Genomic DNA, 22,225 nt, shown 5'->3' with positions numbered 1-22,225 from the left:
ATTTATTTCTCTCCACTATTTAATGGATGTTATTATACATATAAACCTTCTTCTATATCTATACTAATATTATAAAGAGGAAAGATTTGTTTGTTTGTTTGTTTCGAATAGGCTCCGAAACAACTGGACCGATTTGAAAAATTCTTTTTCCATTAGAAGCCGACATTGTCCCTGATGAACATAGGCTACTTTTTTTTATTTTATTTTTTTGTTTCATGTGTATTTTAATGTTGGGCGGGTCGCTAGTCTTCAATAACTCTATCTATTTAAAAAAAAACGCATCAAAATCCGTTGCGTAGTTTAAAGATTTAAGCATACATGTCGCTGTATATATATAGGGATATAGGGACAGAGAAAGCGTCTTTGTTTTATACTATGTAGTGATGATGTGGGTATTTGACGTCTTTAAGTTATTCTTCGGATGCAGTCTGCTTTTGTGGCCGGTGAATATCAACCACGTCTAGCTTAGACCACAACAAAACAACAAAAGTATTGAGAGATTCATGATGACAGAGCATTTCAATTCGTTCCTGGATAACTCTTGCGATGAGTAAAAATTCTAAAAGTAAAATATGAACGATACTAATTGCCGCTTTCTCGATCTGCTGACGATGTCTTAATTGTATTGCATGATGGCCATTCCGCCCTTGGAATCGGATTGTAAGCTTTCTGCGGGATAAAAATAAGCTGGCTGGTGATGTCTACTCATGCGTGCTCGTGAAAGAACATTGAATTAAGATTTAAAATTGGTTTCATGTCCTAATAGACCTCAGAGATGACATCAGCCCTAACATTTAGCTTTTTTCTTTTTTTTTTTTATAGCTTAGGTGGGTGGACGAGTTCACAGCCCACCTGGCGTTAAGTGGTTACTGGAGCCCATAGACATCTACAACGTAAATGCGCCACCCACCTTGAGGTATAAGTTCTAAGGTCTCAGTATATGTAGTACAACGACTGCCCCATCCTTCAAACCGAAACGCATTACTGCTTCACGGCAGAAATAGACAGGGTGGTGGTACCTACCCGTGCGGACTCACAAGAGGTCCTACCACCAGTAATTACGCAAATTATAATTTTGCGGGTTTCATTTTTATTACACGATGTTATTCCTTCACCGTGGAAGTCAATCGTGAACAATTGTTAAGTACGTATTTCATTAGAAAAATTGGTACCCGCCTGCGGGATTCGAACACCGTTGCATCGCTATACACGAATGCACCAGACGTCTTATCCTTTAGGCCACGACGACTTCTATTCTAGGCTTCAGAGATCGCATCAATCCTAACACTTAGCTACGCATATTAGTGTTTTTAATACGCACATATGTACTAAAATTGTATTATTTATGAAACGAAACAGTTTTTTCGTTCGATTACTAGGATCTGCGATTCAAATTTTTTTGCGCACACAAACACTGGGTAAATCTTATTCAGTTTTTTTAAGACCACGAGCATTAAGTATTCATTACTGATAATTTAGCGTCAATTAAATACAAAACATGAGGAAATACCCGCGTTAGCAAAGCACAGAGGTGAGTTTCTATGAGATTTCGAGAAGATGAGTTTCAAAGAATGAGGTCGTCAATACCTACAAGGAAAATGATCGATAGAGGTTTTCGGATATCCGGTATTGTGTACGTTTTTTTTTTGTTTCTTTGAATAAGTAATTTGATTTGAAAAGCAAAGGATTTTCTTTTTTAAAAATAACTTTACGGACGTCTGGTGTAGTGGTAAGTGACATGGTCACTACACAAGGGGGTCGCGGGTTCGAATCCCGCCAAGGGAAGATATTTGTATGGTAAATATAAATGTCTTTTCCAGGGTTATGGATGTTTATTAAAAAAATATATGTATATGTATAATAAAAAATCTTACATTTATTTCCGTTATCTGGTACCTGTAACACAAGTTCTTTACGAACTTATCACGGGACCAGTTAACGTGGCGTGATTGTTAGTAAATATTTATTTATTATTTATTTATTTAAAGCAATCTCGACTGTATTGTCGAACTGTTTTATGTGTAAACGGAACGTTTCAACCTCGTAGTAAGTGGACAGTGGCTGGTTGTGCTCTTAGTATTGCCAAGCTATCCATGAGCGACGGTGACATCTCACCATCAGGTGGGCCGTATGCTCATCTTAAGCGGACAAGCGTAATAATAAATAAGAGAAATAAACTTAATTTCCACCAATCAATGTCCGATTAACTTCAAAATATGCTTACGCATCAAGTACCATTGTCAATACAATATTTTTATTACTCTAAGCCTAACATCTCAGCGAGATCAGATATATTTTTAATTGTATTATAATTCTAGTTCGGCTTGCTATCAGTCTTATTTGTCAAATATCTGTGATGTCCTACGATTAAAATAAATTATTTAAATCAATTACTTAAATAAATAAATAAATTACCGGAAAAAGATAAAAGGATAAAACGTATGCATCATCCTTGTCGTTAACGCTGTCTATACTAAATTACTAATAGTTAACCGTGAGCGCTCATGAGCACACGTCTACAATTAAAAACTTATTGTTACGTGCACTACTTTTAGCCCGTGACTTTATTCACTGGTCAGTATCAAGACAAAGATAAGTAGCAATAAAACAAAACATGTTACTAGTAATCTCCTTCTACCCAGTGCAAAAATTATGCTGGGTTATTCAAATAGAAGACCGCCGATGAAGTATTTTATAAAGTTTTTTTTAAGGCAGAGCAGCATACGACCCCCCTAATGCCGAGTGGCTACTGGATAGACATTATCAATGTCAGGGACACAGTCAAGCCACCGCCTATTAAAGCTTGGACTGACTAAATAGTAGTTGGTAGCACAGAATCTTGACTTGTTTTCGACCACTTAAGATCAAGTTAAACGATTTTTTTTTTTTTTTTTATTGCTTAGTTGGATGGACGAGCTCACAGCCCACCTGGTGTTAAGTGGTTACTGGAGCCCATAGACATCTACAACGTAAATGCGCCACCCACCTCGAGATATAAGTTCTAAGGTCTCAGTACAGTAGTCTCAGTATAGTTACAACGGCTGCCCCACCCTTCGAACCGAAACGCATTACTGCTTCACGGCGGAAATAGGCGGGGTGGTGGTACCTACCCGTGCGGACTCCCAAGAGGTCCTACCACCAGTGAGACGAATGCCCGTCTGACGCCAACGCCAAACAAACAATACAGCATGGAATTAATATTGTTTTTGAACAATTTTTTTTATCAACTACTTAAAAGATAAATGTGCTTATCAATTTACGATTACGAAAATTGATAAAAAATAAACTATGAATACAACCTATGGATACATTTCCTTATCAGTGATGAGAATGACCTGAAATAAATTCCAGTTCAAAAAGATACTATCATAATTTTAACATTTTTTTATCTGTTTGAACGTTTTTGTAAGCTGATGAAACAAATTTGCTTTATGTAAACAGCTGTGTGGTTGTATCTTTGGCAATATCGGTGCTATACTGAACTCCAGGAATTTTCTTCTTCAATCAAGGTTAGCTGGTCGGTAGGCGACGGCTTAGCTGTGTTCCTGATTATTTCATTTTCTTTTTTTTCCTATTCTAGTGACCTCGAGGGGTCATGCTAGATTCACTGAGCGAGGAGTTTCTGATATTGCTACGTCCATAAGTGACTATGACGATCTACCAATTAGGCAAGCCGTATTCTCGTTGGCCAAAGCCAGCTAAAGCCAAAAGAAACATGTGACGGAAATCAAATATGACAACGTTGAGCTACCCCGAAGTCTGTTTTCGACGACAATAAATTAAATTGTGATAACTACAATTGACTGTGACAACTTTAAAGTTAATACTTTGAATACACATGCGTGGCGCACTCAAATAACAGCTGTGGCTTTAAATTGCGACTATGGTATTATTTTTCCCACCATAAGTTTGTTTTTTCTTTCGCATATGTTTTAACACTTGCAAATACATTCGGCTTATTATGAACATGTACATATGGATCATTTAATGAAGTAATGTATGGACATTAATGGAAGTAATGTATGGAAACGGCCCTCTGGTGTAGTGGTAAGTGACATGGTCACTACACAAGGGGGTCGCGGGTTCAAATCCCGCCAAGGAAAGATATTTGTATGATAAATATAAATGTCTTCCAGGGTTATGGATGTATATTAAATATATGTATGTGTATAATAAAAATCTTACATTTACATATTTCCGTTATCTGGTACCTGTAACACAAGTTCTTTACGAACTTATCACGGGACCTGTTAACGTGGCGTGATTGTTAGTAAAAATTTATTATTATTATTATTATTTAAAATTTATTTATGTTTCCAGGTCGTTAGAAAACCGCTACTGCAGCTGAAATGGCCACAAACTAAATACTAATTTTATATTTCGTGAACCGCATTGTAAAGCGTACAAAATTTGAAAAGGCACTCAACCTCAATAGGCGCTCCCGCCACGAAAGCTATGATAGGGTTTCCAAAAGTATTGTCATCATACTTCTTCAAAATTAAAACTGCTTTTACGTTTCGAAAAGTTACATAATGACCGTAAAAACCGCGAAGTTAAACCGTAAAAGTAGCTTTAATGAGGTCAATGACTCGCGGAAACTAAACAAATCTTCTTCTTCATGTTCAAAATCATACTTTTTTTTAGGTGACACAGATTAATCACTGCAAATATCGCTGAAACAAGCCATTAAATTTTGCTTACGCCTTAAACTAAAAACAAACCAGAACAAGCGCCAACTTACCATTCCGATTTGCACGCGCGCAAACACTTTTATTTAATTCAGTTATAGATTGAATTTTTTTTAATTCACCAAAACATATATTGTGTTAACGATTAAAATAACACATAAACGGTAAAAAAATTATTTATCGAACTGTGTATTATTTATTTTAAGAAAGCGTTAAATACCTTTCGCGATTCGCAATTTATTTAAAACCGGTTCGTGCGCGCGTCTGCTTGATGCGTTACCAACCTGCAGACATACGCTGCGTGTACTGGCGGCCAGCGACGAGACCGAAGCACGAACAAAATATACATGAATGACTCTGCAGTATAATTGTTGTAACACATCAAAATACACCTTATGAAAAACAGATTAAAGTCTAAGTTTATACCAACGACTACTATCACATGGCTGGCAGCTTTTGTTTTCCCAAACACCAAAGTCGGGAAACGGAGAGCGCAGTGCGGTAGTATCGGCGCTTGTTAGACCAATAAGATTGAAGTTCGAAGTACTCATTTTCATTTTGTTCACGAACATAAATAATACAATGTCAGGGGCACGTGAAAATTTTACTAATCGCTTATTTTGAATTATTTTAGGATCAAGATAGATTATGATAATCGAGGATTATTACAACCAAGTACGTTTTGAAATGTATTACTTTAACACTTGTATATGAGCTCACGACCCGACTGGGGTTAAGTGGTTACCTGAGCCCATGGACATCAACACGGTAATACCGCGGCCTATCTTGAAACATGAGCTCTAAGTCTCAGTTTTATAGTACAACGCATTACTGTTTCACGGCAGAAATAGGCCCGGTATAACGGTAATAACACCAATATAATAACGCATAGCATAATAATAGTAATGCAAATTATAATATCTGCTAGTTTCAATATTACTATGCGATGTTATTTTTCACCGTAATTCGTGAATGTACTCTATTTGATTAGAAAAAAAATTGGTACTTTCCTCCGGGATTCGAACACGGACACAATCATCTTGCTCAATACGAATGCACCGGGCGTCGTATCCTTTAGGCCACGACGACTTAATTCTTATGCGCACTATCCTGTGACCCATCTGTTCATAGGTCGCTTAAAAGTACAAAATCGTCACTGCAGTTAATAATCCCAATTAAGGCTTCTTTGAAAATGATAGTATATTATGTGAAAAAGGAATATAATGAAAATACTGAACTGGAATATGATACGATAAAGGAATATAATGCAATGTTCTCTGGAAATGCACGAGGAACATTTTGATTAGAGATAATTACAGTGAATTAAGGTCACGTCCGCTGTGACGATGGGTTACAATGGTAAAACGATTATAACGAAAACGCCTAACACTTATTTCTTAAACTGTCCCACTGGGCGACGTAATGCTAGTGAAAACTTTTTTTTTGCCCTTGTAGGCAGACGAGCATACGGCCCACCTGATGGCGAGTGGTTACCGTCGCCCATGGACTTCAGCAATGCCAGGGGCAGAGCCAAACCGCTGCCTACTGTTTAATACTCTCCACAAGCCTCGTTTGAAGAAGGACATGTCATAGCGCTCGGGAAACACCGTGGAGGGGAGCTCATTCCATAGCCGGATGGTACGTGGCAAAAAATACCTCTGGAAACGCACTGTGGATGACCGCAGCGGCTCCAGGTAGTACGGATGAACTCTACTCCGGTGGCGGGCGGTGCGATGGTAAAAACGAGATGCCGGTATCATCTCGAACAATCCCTCAGAGTACTCCCCATTTCAGAGGGAACGATTTCCCTGAATCGCGAATGTCATTTTCGCCATCAAACGCTGAGAGTTTTAGGTGAACGCAGACGCTTATCTTGAAATTACAGATTTACTGCCGCGTGCAATCATAAAGAACATCAAAATCAATGAAAATATAATAACATATTGTATTAGCTTCGACGCGATTCTAGTTGATTTATATTAGGTAAGTGTGCAATCAAGGAATTAAAAGTACTTTATTTATATATAGTATATGATAACTAGCCGTACTCGCTCGCTACGCTGGGCTTTTAAAATTAACATTATTATTTAATGTCATTATTATTAGGGAGTCCAACACTCATATAAAGATTAGCCTATCCATTAAGTATTTTCTACATGGATACTAAGTTTCAAGTCAATCGGATGCATGGCTCAGTAGTTATAACGGAACATCCGTAAAAACCATTTTATATTTATATATTAGTATAGATGTGCACGTTGGATTGAATATCAAACAAGCGCAAGCACGAATCATCGATACATTATTTCATGCTTAAATAATATTTTCGATCTTTTTTCCTACCTATTCGCTGGTAGCTTGTGAGGCTATTTCAGCTAGATCCGGACAGGTAGGTAAGCTCGCAGCTCAACCTGAGAGAATTTGCTAACATTAGCCATAGCAAGAGCGGTGCTTCGCAGAATCGCTTTAACGGTAGGCAGCGGCTTGGCTCTGCCCCTGGCATTGCTGAAGTCCATGGGCGACGGTAGTCACTCACCATCAGGTGGGCCGTATGCTCGTCTGCCTACAGGGGCAATAAAAAAAAAACTACCACCGGATCGGAATCGCGACCCACTGAGAAGATCCAGCGAGAAACGCAATGAGCAAAATTTCGTGTCTACATGTATAATCAAAGTCGGATTGTTTGAAAGCGAGTCGCGTATGGAAACAAAATTTCGGAGCTGAGTACAAACACTTTCACAGATTGAATCGTTTCCCTTTTTCGTTAGTATGAGGTAACAATTCAATATCGCATTTATTGGTGTCAATTACCTTTCATAATCGACTTTAATTTTCACGTGGCCTACGGCCAATAAGGAATAAGACAGAGAATAATCGATCGTATTAAAACGGAGTTAAGTATTCAACTTAAATAGTAATACAAAGATATGTAAATACCAATACGAACGTAGCAAATAGGTTAAAAGGACAATGAACTTTTCTACATCAGCAGTCGTTTTTGGAACAAGATACCGAAGCGATCTCATTGATCTAGCATCAGCTGATTAAGTAATTATAAACCGGTATTATATGGTTGTTTTTTTTTTCTTCAATCGAGCCTTGTAAAGAGTGTTAGACAGTAGGCAGCGGCTTGGCTCTGCCCCTGGCATTGCTGACGTCCATGAGCGACGGTAACCACTCACTATCAGGTGGGCCGTATGCTCGTCTGCCTATAGGGCAATAAAAAAAAAACAAAAAAAAGCAACCTTTACGAATAAGTATGTTTTTTTAACAAGTAATCCTACGGTAAGCTTGATGGTGGGTGGACGCTAACCACGCTTATCGACATTCTAGAAGAACAGTCTCGCCCATGAAGGGTACAGAAGACTCTTCTCCAGCCTCGTTTGAAAAAAACATGTCATAACTCGGGAAATCTTTCACTCCATAAAATTTGCGTAATTACTGGTGGTTGGGCGTCTTGTGAGCCCCGTGCGAGTGGTATCTACCACCGCCCTACCTATTTGGGCTGTGAAATACTAATGTATATCGGTTTCGAGGGTGGGGCAGCTGTTGTGCTATAAAATTGAGAATTAGAACTCATCTCTCACGGTGGGTTGCGGTATTGCGTTCTTTATTTGAGGGGGAGGGTGATGGATAATAATATGTGTTCGGGCACTAAACGCTTCACTTTTCCCCCTTTGCCTCTTCATGAGTTCTGTCTCATGTGAGGTTCGAAGGTGGGTTGTTGAGCGACAGGAGGGTTTTAGTCGGTTCGACACCGATATGCGCCGCCCGCCATCTCTAATGGAGGGCGGAAGTTCGGCGATTTCCTCCTGACCAGAAAAAAAAATCGGTTGTCTGTAAAGTCGGTTTACTGACGATAGTTGAACGTGCCAACGTCATAAGAAAATACTTTCATTTTTTTTAAATTAATTTTAGTTTTGAAATCGTTGTGGCCTAAAGGGTAAATAAGACGCCCGGTGTATTCATATCGAGCGATGCAACTGTGCAAGTACTATTATTTTTCTAATGAAATAGGAACTAAGCAAATGTTTACCAATGAAGTCATACGGTTAAAGAATACCATCGTGTTACAGTACATACAAGTACATAATACAAGTTCCGAGGATATTACATAAATTATAATAAATTCTGCTGTCGTGTAGACTTAGTTGCTAGGCATATCCGATGACGTGGTCGATTGTATTATAATATGTAAAGTATTTGACTAAATAGCGCATATGTGTAAAACTAATCTAATTATTCCTTGAAATAGATAATAGTACCTCAAATATAATTAAATGAATTTATTTTAATAATAATTTTAAATAACTATTCAATTGATTCGGTTGGCGCCACCCATCTAGTGATGTTGTCGATCGCACCACCAGCACCATTCCGTTGTGGTGGGACGATCAGGCAATATATTCGAGCGCATCGGGGTAGCATTCATTCCCTCGCCCACCTGTCCTGGTGAAACTGGAAAGGCCTCCGGGCCACCGGTAGTCCTTCAATCATAAAAAAAGGGTGCGTGTACTTATGTACGCGCGTAAGAAGTTATACTTTATTTTTATTAAATTTATTTCTTTTTTTTTATTTAAATTTTAATCAATTTGAAAAAGTCGATTAACCAACATCCTCAACATCCTCCCTAAAGAAGTTTAACTTCAAAAAAAAGCATTCATTCTCGGCAGAGGGTTGAAAGTGTAAACACGATCACTGTAAATTACTCCGTAAGTGAAAAGTGGTGGCAATGAATACAAGTTAGGGTAAAGTGACGTATTATTTAATTCCTACCTAAGCTCTTTAATCGTATAATAAAAATGAAACTCGCAAATATGGTAATTTGCCTAATTACTGGTGGTAAGGCGTCTTGAGTCCGCTCGGGTAGGTACCACCACCCTGCCTATTTCTGGCGTGAAACAGTAATGCGTTTCAGTTAGAAGGGTGGGCCTGCCGTTATACTGTAAAAACTGAAAAAGAGACCTTAGTACTCATGTCTTAAGGTGAGTGGCGGCATTTACGTTGTTGATGACTATGAGCTCTAGTAACCACTTAACACCAAGCCGTGAGTGAGCTTGTCCAAGCCATATTAAAAAAAAAGTTTCAATTTGAAATACCATATTATAAAATTTAAACTAGGACAAATTACGGTCCATTAGTTCAAGCTTTCGTTTTATTGTTTACACAATTCGTGTTATTTATACAATACCAATAATATACATTTTCGAAAAGTTGCCGAGCGAGTCGGTATCCTACTTAATAACACGCTTTCATTAGCTCAACCTGTATTATTATCATTAACTTCGCAATGTCCGATTCACGAGACGCATTATAAACCGAAGGCAATTACAATAATTTCGTTACTTTGGCTTAAAATTCTGAAATTTACTTAAAAAAAAATATTGGAGAAAAATAAATCGTGTAGATATCGCTTGGTATTAAATTATTTACTCATCATTTACGATAATATTGTTAGCGTTTACTGTATTAACTTGTTTTTTTCTCTATCTATCGGCCAGTAAGTAGCCTTGAGGGGCTTTGCCGACTTTTGACTGGCGTTGAGCTCACAGGGTCTGAGAGAATTTACTAACATCTACTTACAAGGGCTGTGCTTCGCTGAATCTACCACCGGATCGGAATCTCGGGTCGGGACAAGATCCGGCAGAAACTCAGAGGATTTGTAGAGATTCATATTTAAAACAGTTTATACTGCATTAGAATATATTTTTTTGTTGCTTATGTACGTCGACGAGCTTACGGTCCACCTGGTGCTAAGCGGTTACCGGAACCCATAGACATCTACAACGTAAATGCCGCCACCTGCCTTGAGATATAAGTTCTAAGGTCTCAGTATAGTTACAACGGCTACCCCACCCTTCAAACTGAAACGCATTACTGCTTCACGGCAGAAATAGGCAGGGTGGTGGTACCTACCCGTGCGGACTCACAAGAAGTCCTACCGCACGTTCAACTGCTGTAATCTCTCTGGCCTCGTGAAGATAATGGAGACATTTCCATAAGCAATTACGAGCATGTCACGAACGAAATAACAAACTGTATTATTTATGAACCATCTGAATCGTAAATTACTTTTATTTCACCATTGAATAAAATTTTATCGTAATTTGAAGAAGCTATTTGTATTAACTTTGTGTTTTATTTTTATTGTGGGTGATAGAACCTTCTTGGTGCTGTGCTACTGGAGAATTTCTTGGTGCCGTATTACTTAAGGAATTCTTCGCGGCAACGGCAGATGTGATGGTGGTACCAGCTGGACTTATACTCTGATATCGTGACTCGACATGAATAAACTGGGGGTCTTATTCTTTAAGACAAACGACTTCAGAACTTAGAACTAGAAGCTATCCATCTAGACATATCTATGTCTATTCTTATTCGTAAACGAATTTTACAACCCAGCTCTAGGCCTATTTGATGTTAAGCGGCGACCGGTGTTCTTCGTGGAGTGTGCTATTTTAAAACGAATTAAATTTAAATTTATTTCAGTACATATATATGTAAATATAATCATTGAGGTACGTGTACATTGGTGACAGGACGTCTTGTGAGCCCGCACGAGTAGGTACTACCACCCTGCCTATTTCTGTCGTGAAGCATTAATGCGTATAGGTTTGAATGGTTGGGGGAGCCATTGTAACTATACTGAGACCTTAGAACTCGTATCTCAAGGTGGGTGGCGGCATCTGCGTTGTGAATGTCTATGGGCTCCGGTAACCACCTAACACGAGGTGGGCTGGGAGATCGTCCATCCATCTATGCAACAAAAAAAAATTTAAAAAAATCATAGAACGATTGAAATCTCATTAAAATTACCATTTAAATTTTATAAATTATTACAAATAAAAAATATATGTGACTAAAAATAACTCTAAACACAAAGACAAAAATAAAAATAAATTTTCGTCAATATCGTAGCCTAAAGTTCGGTTTGGATCCGAAGTACTGTAAAACTAAGACTTAGGATTCATATCTAAAGGTAGATAGCGGCATTACGTTGTCGATGTCCATGGGCTCTAGTAACCACTTAATAGCAGGTGGGCCGTGAGCTCGTTCACCCATCTGAGAAATAATTAAAATATAAAAAAGTTTTATCTAAGTTTCATCTAAGTTAAGTTTAAGAAATAACGGAATGACAATAGAAAACGCGAGCTTAAGCCGCAAAAGCAGTTTTAATTAAAATACAAATATCAATTTGAGCCCTCGTTCACAACCTGTTATCCTAACTGATGTTACCGGTTTAGTCAGAGATAGTTTTCTGAAGGAAAACCCATTAACTAGTCAACCTCGCCTTGTATATGTATGTAAGCTTGAGGGTAGATATTATCTTGTTGAACACCAAGTAAAACGAAGTCACTTTTTGATTCCTGATTTAATCAACAATATGTTATCTTAACAATTCACTTTAACACTTGTCCAACTTTAACCAGTACGTACAACAGTCACTGAATCACACAACGTAACAAGGATATAGTAAGTGCACCAGGCAAACGCAGTCCAACGAATGTTCATTTCAAGGCACGTTCCGCCTTTTTATACTAGCCGGCGCAGCTGGCTTATGAGTCACTTCTGTTGCAGCTGTTGTTTACGAGTGGAACGACACGGCCGGCGCACCTGGCTTGTGTGAGTCACTCCTATTGCACGTGCTATATAACATAAATATCGTTAACGCCGTCACGGCCATACTGACGTGCGCTCGTCCTCGTGCGCGCATTCTTATGGTATGTCTGTGAACAACAAACGTGTTCGTTCATCCTGACATTAACGGATGCAACTTAAAACGTGGTCTATGATATTAACAATCTAGTACGGTTCGGTTCGCATAATTCTTCAGAAAATCCTATTCTGGCTATAAATAACCTTCAGACTGCTTACATACCTGGGCCAGTTTATTTAAAACTCTTCAGGTATGTAAGTATGTCCCTTTTAACTTAGACCGGAATTGTTATCCCTTCAGTTTTTCGAACTGGACCGGATAATGCTAGACCGAATCGCAATCCCTGTAGCTAATTGTTGTGGCTAATCTGGATGAAAATCCCTATAGCCAAGCCATTGGACCGGACAGACCCTTCAATGACTTCACACTTTTTTTTTTTTCTTTGCTAGTCCGGATCAACATCCCTTTAGCCAAGTCGTTGGACCGGATACACCCTTCAACGACCTACATTTTTTTTTTCTTTTTTTTTTTTTTGCTAGTCCGGATTAACATCCCTTTAGCCAAGTCATTGGACCGGATACACCCTTCAATGACTTACAATTCTTTTTTTTTTTTTTCTTTTTTTTTTTCTCTTTTTTTTTTTTGCTAGTCCGGATTAACATCTCTCTAGCCACATACAATTCTCTTTTTTTTTTTTTCTTTTTTTTTTTTTAATCTGCGTGTACGGTAGCGTTTGTTAAAACATTTCTTAAACCAGAACATTTATACGGAATTTCTTCAGAAATAGTGCGAGACCGACCATCGTTTTCTACATTTCCAACACCTGCACCTGAGGTGCCTGAGCTTACAGACATTGTATCACTACCCACAGACTATGTTTGCTGTATCGCTATTTGCGGACAAATGTCGCTTCTATTGTCAGTGATAGAGTCGTCATCATTAAGATCAGTTTCATGAACAAGATTAATTAACCCATCTGTGTACGCCGTCACGTCATCGTCACTATAATTTTCAGAAATTTCTAGTAGGCCTGACGGGCCTCGAGGTATTTCACGTAAGTTTTCATGGGGAAATTTGTACACTCTATTAGAACTATTTACATGTCTCAATTTATACCTATCGTTTTCCAAAACTGCAGTAATGTTGAAGGGACCTTTACATTTTCGGTCAACTTACGAAAACAAAATCCCCAGCGGAAAAGAGTTTGACTTTAGCTTTGCCTCGACTAAACCAAGCTTCTGTTTGTGCCCTTTTTTTATGTTTTCGCCGGTCTTCGACCGTGCTAAATCAAGATCTAATCTAGAGGGATTATCACTCTGTTGAAACTTTAGATATTTCAAGTGAACTACCCTGAATGGCAAACGTCTATTCTATTGGAGTAAACCCTGTTACTCGACAACGTGCACTATTAAGGGAGAGTTGAATATCCCCTAAGTGCTCTTGCCATCATGATTGGTCTAAGTTACTTTCAGATCAAAGAGTGACTTGTTCATGAAACCGCTTACCATTGAATAAATTACTATGACTTTGTTTTATAAGACTACATTCTGACCCTGAATGGAACATAAAGGGGAAGCCAAAACCACTTATCTGTAACACACTGAAGCTCTGGAACACATGTTGACGTCTCTGGTTGCACCTGCCACAGCACCTGGAGCAGTGTCGTTTTTCTTCTTGTAGCGCATGGAACACCCAGAAGTAACATGACTCGCATCACCGCACACGTAACAGCTGACTTGCAGGCGAGAGCCGGGCGCCCACGGATGAGGAGGTTGTTCAGGTTTTGCAGGCTGTATTTTTGTGAGGCAAGTAGTAGCTCGAGCCTTAAGCGAATGTGTGAGAGTCAAAATTAAATCGACACCATCCAATACTTCAACTACTTTAAACGGCCCTTTAAACTTCGTATCTAATTTCGTTTGATTATGCTCTTCGTATTAATGTGTGGACGAGCTCATAGCCCACCTTGTGTTAAGTGGTTACTGGAACCCATAGACATCCACAGCGCAAACGCACCACACACCTTGAGATAGAAGTTCTAAGGTCTCAGTATAGTTACAACCGCTGCCCCACCCTTCAAACCGAAATACACCACTGCTTCACGGCAGAAATAGGCAGGGTGATGGTACCCGTGCAGTCGATGGCACTATACGGAGCACCCGTCTGGTGCCACGTCCTTACCCACGAGAACGTCGCCGCGCTGCGACGCCGGCAGCGCGCGATCGCAGTTATTCAATGATACCTCACAGTCTCCTACGAGGCGGCGCGCCCTAGCGCAAGTGCAGCCGGAGCGCGGGGGCTCCAATATCGGCAGTCCGTGCTGGAGGCGTGGTCTCGTCGTTTGGCGGACCCGTCAGCCGGCCTCCGTACCGTCGAGGCGATCTGCCCGGTTCTCGCGGACTGGGTGGGCCGCGTCCGCGGAAGTCTCACCTCCGGCTACCTGTGCAGACTCACAAGACATTTTACCACCATGCAAACTTCTTACCGCAACAAATCTTACCAGCCACCACGCAAACTACAATTTTACGGGTTCCACCTCTCTTACACGATGTTACTCCCACACTGAGGAAGCCAACCGCGAACACTTGTCAAGCACGCACAAGCACGCACTTCACCGGAAAAACCTGCATCCGCCAGCGGAACCCGAACACCGCCGCATCGCCAGACACGAACGCACCGGACGTCTTATCTTACAGGTCACGACGACTTCAGATGTGTCAATTTTTCTTCCCCACGGAAACTTGCTTGCTTTCTTGTTTGCTTGCTTGCTGGAGCCCGAAGTCATCGAACGTGTAGTGTTATTGGTATTGAATCGAGTAGATTCTAAAATTTCAGCGACAATTCACAGTCTCATGTCCTGGTTTACTGTACTAGTGCCATGTAACTCTAGCAGTAGTCATTGGCTTAAAAACGATTCGTGTCGGAACTACCCACTCGTCATGACAGATCCATTATTGCGATCGAAGTCTCACTTGAGATTTGCACTTGCCTTAATTTCTTGCAATAGCTTGTTACGTGTTGTATTTCCGTTAGTAAATGCCATGTGATGAAGTCGACAGTCAAACTGGGCAACATGAGCCAGAACGTAAGGTGTGACGATTTCTTCGTGGCTCAGATCTTCCATCGAGGTAACAGAGACGTTATTACACGACTTACGTATGCTGCATTCACGCTCTTGTGGCGTACCACTACTAGTATTCTGATCTGCATCATGTTTTTTTTGCTGTACTTCGAACATGTTCAAACACGTCACGCCAGTGAGAGTAGAGTCCTGATCTCACTTCTGATGTAAGCTTGAGGGTAGATATTATCTTGTTGAACACCAAGTAAAACGAAGTCACTTTTTGATTCCTGATTTAATCAACAATATGTTATCTTAACAATTCACTTTAACACTTGTCCAACTTTAACCAGTACGTACAACAGTCACTGAATCACACAACGTAACAAGGATATAGTAAGTGCACCAGGCAAACGCAGTCCAACGAATGTTCATTTCAAGGCACGTTCCGCCTTTTTATACTAGCCGGCGCAGCTGGCTTATGAGTCACTTCTGTTGCAGCTGTTGTTTACGAGTGGAACGACACGGCCGGCGCACCTGGCTTGTGTGAGTCACTCCTATTGCACGTGCTATATAACATAAATATCGTTAACGCCGTCATGTATAATATTTTTTTTATTTGGAAATATTTATTTATCCCCTCTTCACAATACAATAAAGTCTATATTCATTTATTCATTCATTCATTCCTGAGCTCAATCGAAACCATAGTCAAATCTAAATTCAAACTATCAAAGCTATTTATGAAAAACAAAATACCTACTATGTTAAAAAAAAAATTATTATCTGTGGATCTTTCAAAGAAAACATTTCGAATTCTAGAAAATGTTTACTACTATTTTGTTCTAATATATCTAATATATATAAATTCTACTTTAAGAAATATAAATTTAACTTTTGTATTTGTACCAAAATATTAAGTCTACGTAAGAAAAATAAAATAAAAAATGAAATTAAAAAAAAGCATTAGAGACTACACATCTCTGCTCCGTCCACTTTGAACGAATGCAAGCCACTACTCCACCACAATGCTCCGCGTAGAGTACTCGATAGGCGTTTTCCGTCACCCCCGCACCAAAAATAAAGTCAGGTATACGGGAGTCAACAAACTCTACAAAGGAATTTTGAACTGTCTCTCGGGTATTGAATTTATTCACTTTCAAGACGTCGTAAATGGAAGGATTTGATTCGAGCCCTACGCCCCAGCAGAGGGTGATAGGAAAGAAAGAAAAAGAAGAAGACGTTGTCCAAACTTTCGAAAAAGTAGAGGTCTTTTAGCGTAAGATCTGGTCTTGTAGCTTACAGACCGTCTGTTGTACCGTATGAGGTCGAAGATTCTCATGTGAGCAGCGAGGACGAGCGATTAACTATGGCCGGAAATTCGCGAGTTTCTGCATCATTGTGTTCAGCTACTCACTGTATGCATCCACAGTAATATTAGCGCAATTTGGTAAGAAGCTGTGAAGAAATTATACCGGCACTATGACAGTTTAACACAGTGACCATGTGATCGTGTGTACCACTGTACATCACTTTTTAGGGATTCATTATTTTAATTACTTGGATGGTTATCAAAACAAACAAGATGGTTTATCTGGGATTGCCACTGCGGTTGAGCTCACATTTCCTAATCACTCGTACATATGTTTATCGAATCCATTTTGATAAAAAAGATACAAATGCAGTAAAAACAAAACACTAACCAATAAAGAAATGATCGAATAAAAAATAAAATTCAATATTTTTCAAATCAAACTCTTTGAATTTAGAATTTAATGTCAATCATAAATCATATTTCAAATGGCCAGTACTGTAAAACAGCAACAACCTATTATTTGAATAGGCTTTTACTTCGGTTTCTAGACGAAAATATATTGACATTACATTGCACGTGACACTTGACAGCTGACAAGTGACATTTCGTTAAATTTTTGCACCAAGCGAGTAAATGAGTGAAGTGATTCATTTCAGTCGTAGTTTAATTATCGAAATTAGGCTTTCATATCAACAATAAGCCTATTCTTGTTGTTAAGCTAGTTATAAAGCTGTAATTCTTAATACCGAGTTTTTGTAATATTCCGCAAATGCAATTCTAAATTTACATTTTGCGACGGGATTATAAAGTATTTTTAGTTTCTGTTTGTATGTAATATTTTCATCTTGTGCTTTGTGCGAACGACTATATTATTGTTGTCGTTACACACGTGATTCGAGGACGAGGCTTGTTTATACAAATCAAATTAATTTAAATAAGTTAATTTAAAATGAACATTTGTGAAATGATAGTTTATTGAATACTAACAGTGTGCTTTTGATTACGAAACATTTTATCAACACACTTCCTTTTGTGCGTAAGTACATCTATATTTCTATTTCCATAGTTGCTTACATTATCACTACGTACTAATTAAATCTCTGATTCAGAGCTGAAGAAAAACATAATCTTATTACTTTAGTAAACAATTTTACGTCAAACCAAAGATATGATTTTTTCCTGAAACCGTTTAACCTGTCTTTAAATGTGTAATATGAAAATGACATGTATATAGACAATGGAAATGTAATCATGTTACATTACATACTGTGAATTCTGTATAATTGAACTCAATTGATGTAGATTGATACCATAATCAAGCGTGAAAAGTTTTAAATTTAGGCAGTGGCTCTGAAACAACACAAAGCATCAGATGGGCTGTTTGCTTGAAAAGGAAAACAATAATTTGTAGTGAGTAAACTTAAAAACAGTTTGAGGATCACATGTTTCTTAATGATGTCTATAATTAGTTTCATTGAATATAAGACAGCAATTTCTAAATCCATAACAGGTACATCACTTAGCATGGACATAATGTAGTAATTGGCAATTAGTACAAAAAATACCAATAAACAATCTATCAACTGTGATTTTTGACATATTCATGTAAAAAATTAATTATGAAAGAGTATATACCTATTTCCTTTGTGTTAAAATTCCATATATTTATTGTTCTCATTTGTGATAAACCTAAGTCTGTGGCAAAATTACGACTAGTTTAAAAAATCACATACTATATACTTTTATTATGATAATTACTTTGTAATAAGTGTTGATTGTATTTGCATTCATTCAATAATAGTTTTATTATGTCCTTTAAAGAGTTCACGACTGACTCATGGATTAGGCCTCTTGAGTAAGAAATCCTTGGTAATACGGAGGTTGAGTTTCAAAGAGTAAAAATTCAACATGAAGTATCTTAAAAAGAATTAAAGATCAATTATGGCATTCATTTTTTTGAGCTCTGGGAACTAACCTTTTGCTAGGTCCTTAGTTGACACTACTGAGTTATTACTTGGAGTTTGTGGTATTGCCTCTTTCTAAATATTTTTTCTTTAACAATATACCAACCGAACTTGAAACAAAAGAAAAATTGTCTGTGAAACATGGTGATATAGAAATGGATGAATGAAACAGACTATATGAACTTAATATCCAAGCTTCTTATTGTTACTTTAAATGTTACCAATTCTGTCATACTGGAAACACCACTGGTGTACCACCGGTAAAAAACAATTTAATGGACACAATATAAAAACAAATATTATTTTACAAATTGATGTTACAGTAATAAACCTAATATTATTTTTATACTGGGTTTTGATAGATTTATAATTTTACATTCAAATGTGTTTTTGGTCTTAAATTTTTTTTTAAACCACAAACTCTTCAAGTTTTTCAGAAATATAATAATCTGAACTAAAATTGCCTGGTGCCATTTAAACATGAATCTGTAGTCTTCATTTTGGTGTTAGGACATCTTGTGAGTCCACACGGGTAGGTACCACCACCTTGCCTATTTCTGCCATGAAGCAGTATTGCATTTCAGTTTGAAGGGCAGCCATTGTACTCTAAACTGAGATTTAGAACTCTTGTCTCAAGCTGGGCCTTGAGTTCTTAGTTAAAAAAAATTCCACTTACGGCTGCTAAAGCATCACCTTATAAATGTAAAGCAATCTTGTACTATACATAAAAATTATTTTACATGTACTCAAAACAATTTCATATTCGATGAAGCCGTAACTTAAAATGAAGAGAGCTCTCCAACATCACACGAGGGCACAGACTCGCGAATCAGCTGATTTTAATTGTACCCAATTTGAACAGCAAAACGCTGCTTTTAATTTTGTGTTAAACAATAAATAAATAACTAGGAACAAATTTTTTTTTTTTTTTATTGCTTAGATGTGTGGACGAGCTCACAGCCCACCTGGTGTTAAGTGGTTACTGGAGCCCATAGACATCTACAACGTAAATGCGCCACACACCTTGAGATATAGTTCTATGGTCTCAGTATAGTCACAACGGCTGCCCCACCCTTCAAACCGAAACGCATTACTGCTTCACGGCAGAAATAGGCGGGGCGGTGGTGCCTACCCGTGCGGACTCACAAGAGGTCCTACCACCAGTAATTACGCAAATTATAATTTTGCGGGTTTGATTTTTATTGCACGGTGTTATTCCTTCATCGTGGAAGTCAATCGTGAACATTTGTTGAGTACGTATTTCATGAAAAATTGGTACCCGCCTGCGGGATTCGAACACCGGTGCATCGCTACATACGAATGCACCGGACGTCTTATCCTTTAGGCCACGACGACTTAATCACGCACGCTCATCCGACCCCAATTTAGCTGTGTGTGTTATATTCCCCGTGTCACCAGACGGTACCAGAGGCTGTCATAGATATTTTGCGTTTCGGTTTAAAGGATGGGGCAGCCGTTGTAACTATACTGAGACCTTAGAACTCATATTTCAAGGTGGGTGGCGGCATTTACGTTGTAGATGTCTATGGGCTCCGGTAACCACTTAACACAAGATGGGCTGTGAGCTCGTCCACCTAAATATGCATTAAAAATATTAAAATAAAAAACTGTTTTTGTTTAAGTATATGTTTTTTTAATAATAAATACGTTTTTTTTTGTTTTTGTGGTTATTGGACCCCAGAGACATCTACATCGTAAATGCGCCACCCACCTTGAGATATAAGTTCTAAGGTCTCAAGTATAGTTATAACGGCTGCCCCATCCTTCAAACCGAAACGCATTACTGCTTCACGGCAGAAATAAGCAGAGTGGTGGTACCTACCCGCGCGGACTCACAAGAGGTCCTACCACCAGTAACAATATATAGACAATAAACACCGAGACAAAGAACAAAGAAACAAACGTATTCATCGTCGTCATGAGTCAATATTATTATAACTTCTTTTTAGCGAAGTCGCGGGCACTTTTTCGTTTGAATTAAGTCTTTCTAGTGCATCAGATTGCAAAAACGATTAAAGCGTAGGTATTTTAGATTGTCTGTAGATCTCTGTGAAATTAGTTAAACTAAAAATAAAATAGTGTAGGTCAAGAATAAAATGAATATTAATATGAAATGAACAGAATTTCGCAATAAAATCAATTCGAGATTCAAAAGAAAACTACAAAAAAATACAAATTTAAATACGTCGTGAATTTGAACACTTAACGATTTTCAACTTTTAGTAAGTGCATTAAGATCGATGTTATTATATAAGACTCGTTTCAAAACGCAGCGCCACAAGGAACCTCGTGAAATATGTTTTATAGCTCGCCAGTGTTAAAGAGACGTTTATACTGGACGAATCGATGTTTATATCAATCGATAAATTTAGTAGCGTTTCTAAAAGTAGTCGTACCTAAATCCTTGCTACGTAAGTTGAATGTATTAATAAGAAAGTCCTCGTCTTGTGAGCACCTAACGTGATACAGACTCGTTTTTCCCACTGAGTTTCTCGGCGGATCTTGTCACTGGGTCGCGATTCCGACCCGGTGCTAGATTCTGCGAAGCACGGCTCTTACTAGGGTAGCGTAATCCAACAAGTAGGTGAGCTCACCGGGCTCAAACCTGACGACGTTGCTAACAGTAACCCTATCAAGAGCAGTGCTTCGCAGAATCTACCACCGGATCGGAAACGCGACCCACTGAGAAGATCCGCCGAGAAACTCAGTGGGCTGTGTCTGTGGGTTATTTTACTCGCCGAGCCCTTCGTCGCAAGCGACGGGTTCGACGAGAACGATGACCGGTGTTTGAGGTGCCTGAAAGCACCGTTAGTGGATCGGGAGGATCCGAAATGACGTGTGATTAAGCCACCAGCGAATAGGTAGGTAAAAAAAACCGAATCTACATCTGCTTTGTTACTCATACCGGTGACACAGTTCACGTACTGTTTGTATTTCATTCGTGTGGAATACACGATAAAATTGATCGTCAAAATTCAATTTTAGTTTGAGTGCAACTAAATTTTCGGATACTTAGCATACCTACTTTAAAACCTACAGTTTTTATATACTGTTATATATATATTGATGGTTGAACGAGCCAGTGTTGGTGAATATCAGAATCCATTAACAATATTACCTCACTAATCTTATGACTTGAGATCAAAGGCTCGAATATTGTATTAGACGAGTATAAGAGCTTTCAAATCTGAACGTATGACATGCTGGTCGGCAGGTAACATCCAATACTAGACTGGACACTCTTGTCTATGCTTCTATACTAATATTATAAAGAGGAAAGATTTGTTTGTTTGTTTGTATTGAATAGGCTCCGAAACTACTGAACCGATTTATAAAATTCTTTCACTGTTTGGAAACTACACTATTCTCGAGTGACATAGGCTACAATCTTTTTTGAAAAAAATTTGGGATCCTTACTAAAACTCCAATAATGTAAACCAAGGTGTAAAAAAATTACCTAAAATATTCTTTAAATCGCGTGCCCTGCAAAAACTATTGATGATAGAATAAAATAATGTACTA

The 22,225-nt window shown here is 38.4% G+C and overlaps 2 protein-coding genes and 1 long non-coding RNA gene across 5 annotated transcripts in view; 1 reads left to right on the top strand and 2 right to left on the bottom strand.

Moving 5' to 3' along the window:
* Positions 1-4,991, bottom strand: part of LOC114250307 (carcinine transporter) — a 46,287-nt gene extending 41,296 nt beyond the window's left edge. Inside the window, exon 1 of the mRNA XM_089732789.1 lies at positions 4,742-4,991. Coding sequence (XP_089588915.1) covers positions 4,742-4,744 — 3 coding nt within the window. The 5' untranslated portion in view covers positions 4,745-4,991. The remainder of the gene's footprint in view (positions 1-4,741) is intronic.
* Positions 4,992-13,064: 8,073 nt separating this feature from the next.
* Positions 13,065-16,005, bottom strand: LOC149501544 (uncharacterized). Its single transcript, XR_016324303.1, has 2 exons — positions 14,585-16,005; positions 13,065-14,168 (listed from the first exon to the last, which is right to left on the bottom strand). It is a non-coding gene; the product is annotated as an uncharacterized LOC149501544 (long non-coding RNA).
* Positions 16,006-17,305: 1,300 nt separating this feature from the next.
* The window catches only part of gzl (godzilla E3 ubiquitin protein ligase), a 42,764-nt gene continuing 37,844 nt past the window's right edge, over positions 17,306-22,225 (top strand). Inside the window, exon 1 of one of the 3 annotated variants that reach the window (XM_028186127.2) lies at positions 17,306-17,754. The gene's annotated coding sequence lies outside the window, so the exon portion shown is untranslated. Of the gene's footprint in view, positions 17,755-18,025; positions 18,129-22,225 lie in introns of those variants that run through there. The other 2 variants (XM_089732786.1, XM_089732785.1) reach the window with 2 other exon arrangements.

This window comes from Bombyx mandarina, chromosome 15, assembly GCF_030267445.1.
Source record: "Bombyx mandarina strain Sakado chromosome 15, ASM3026744v2".
NCBI lineage: Eukaryota > Metazoa > Arthropoda > Insecta > Lepidoptera > Bombycidae > Bombyx > Bombyx mandarina.
The sequence above is the reverse complement of the archived record's forward strand: the minus strand, read 5'-3'. Positions and strand labels throughout refer to the sequence as shown.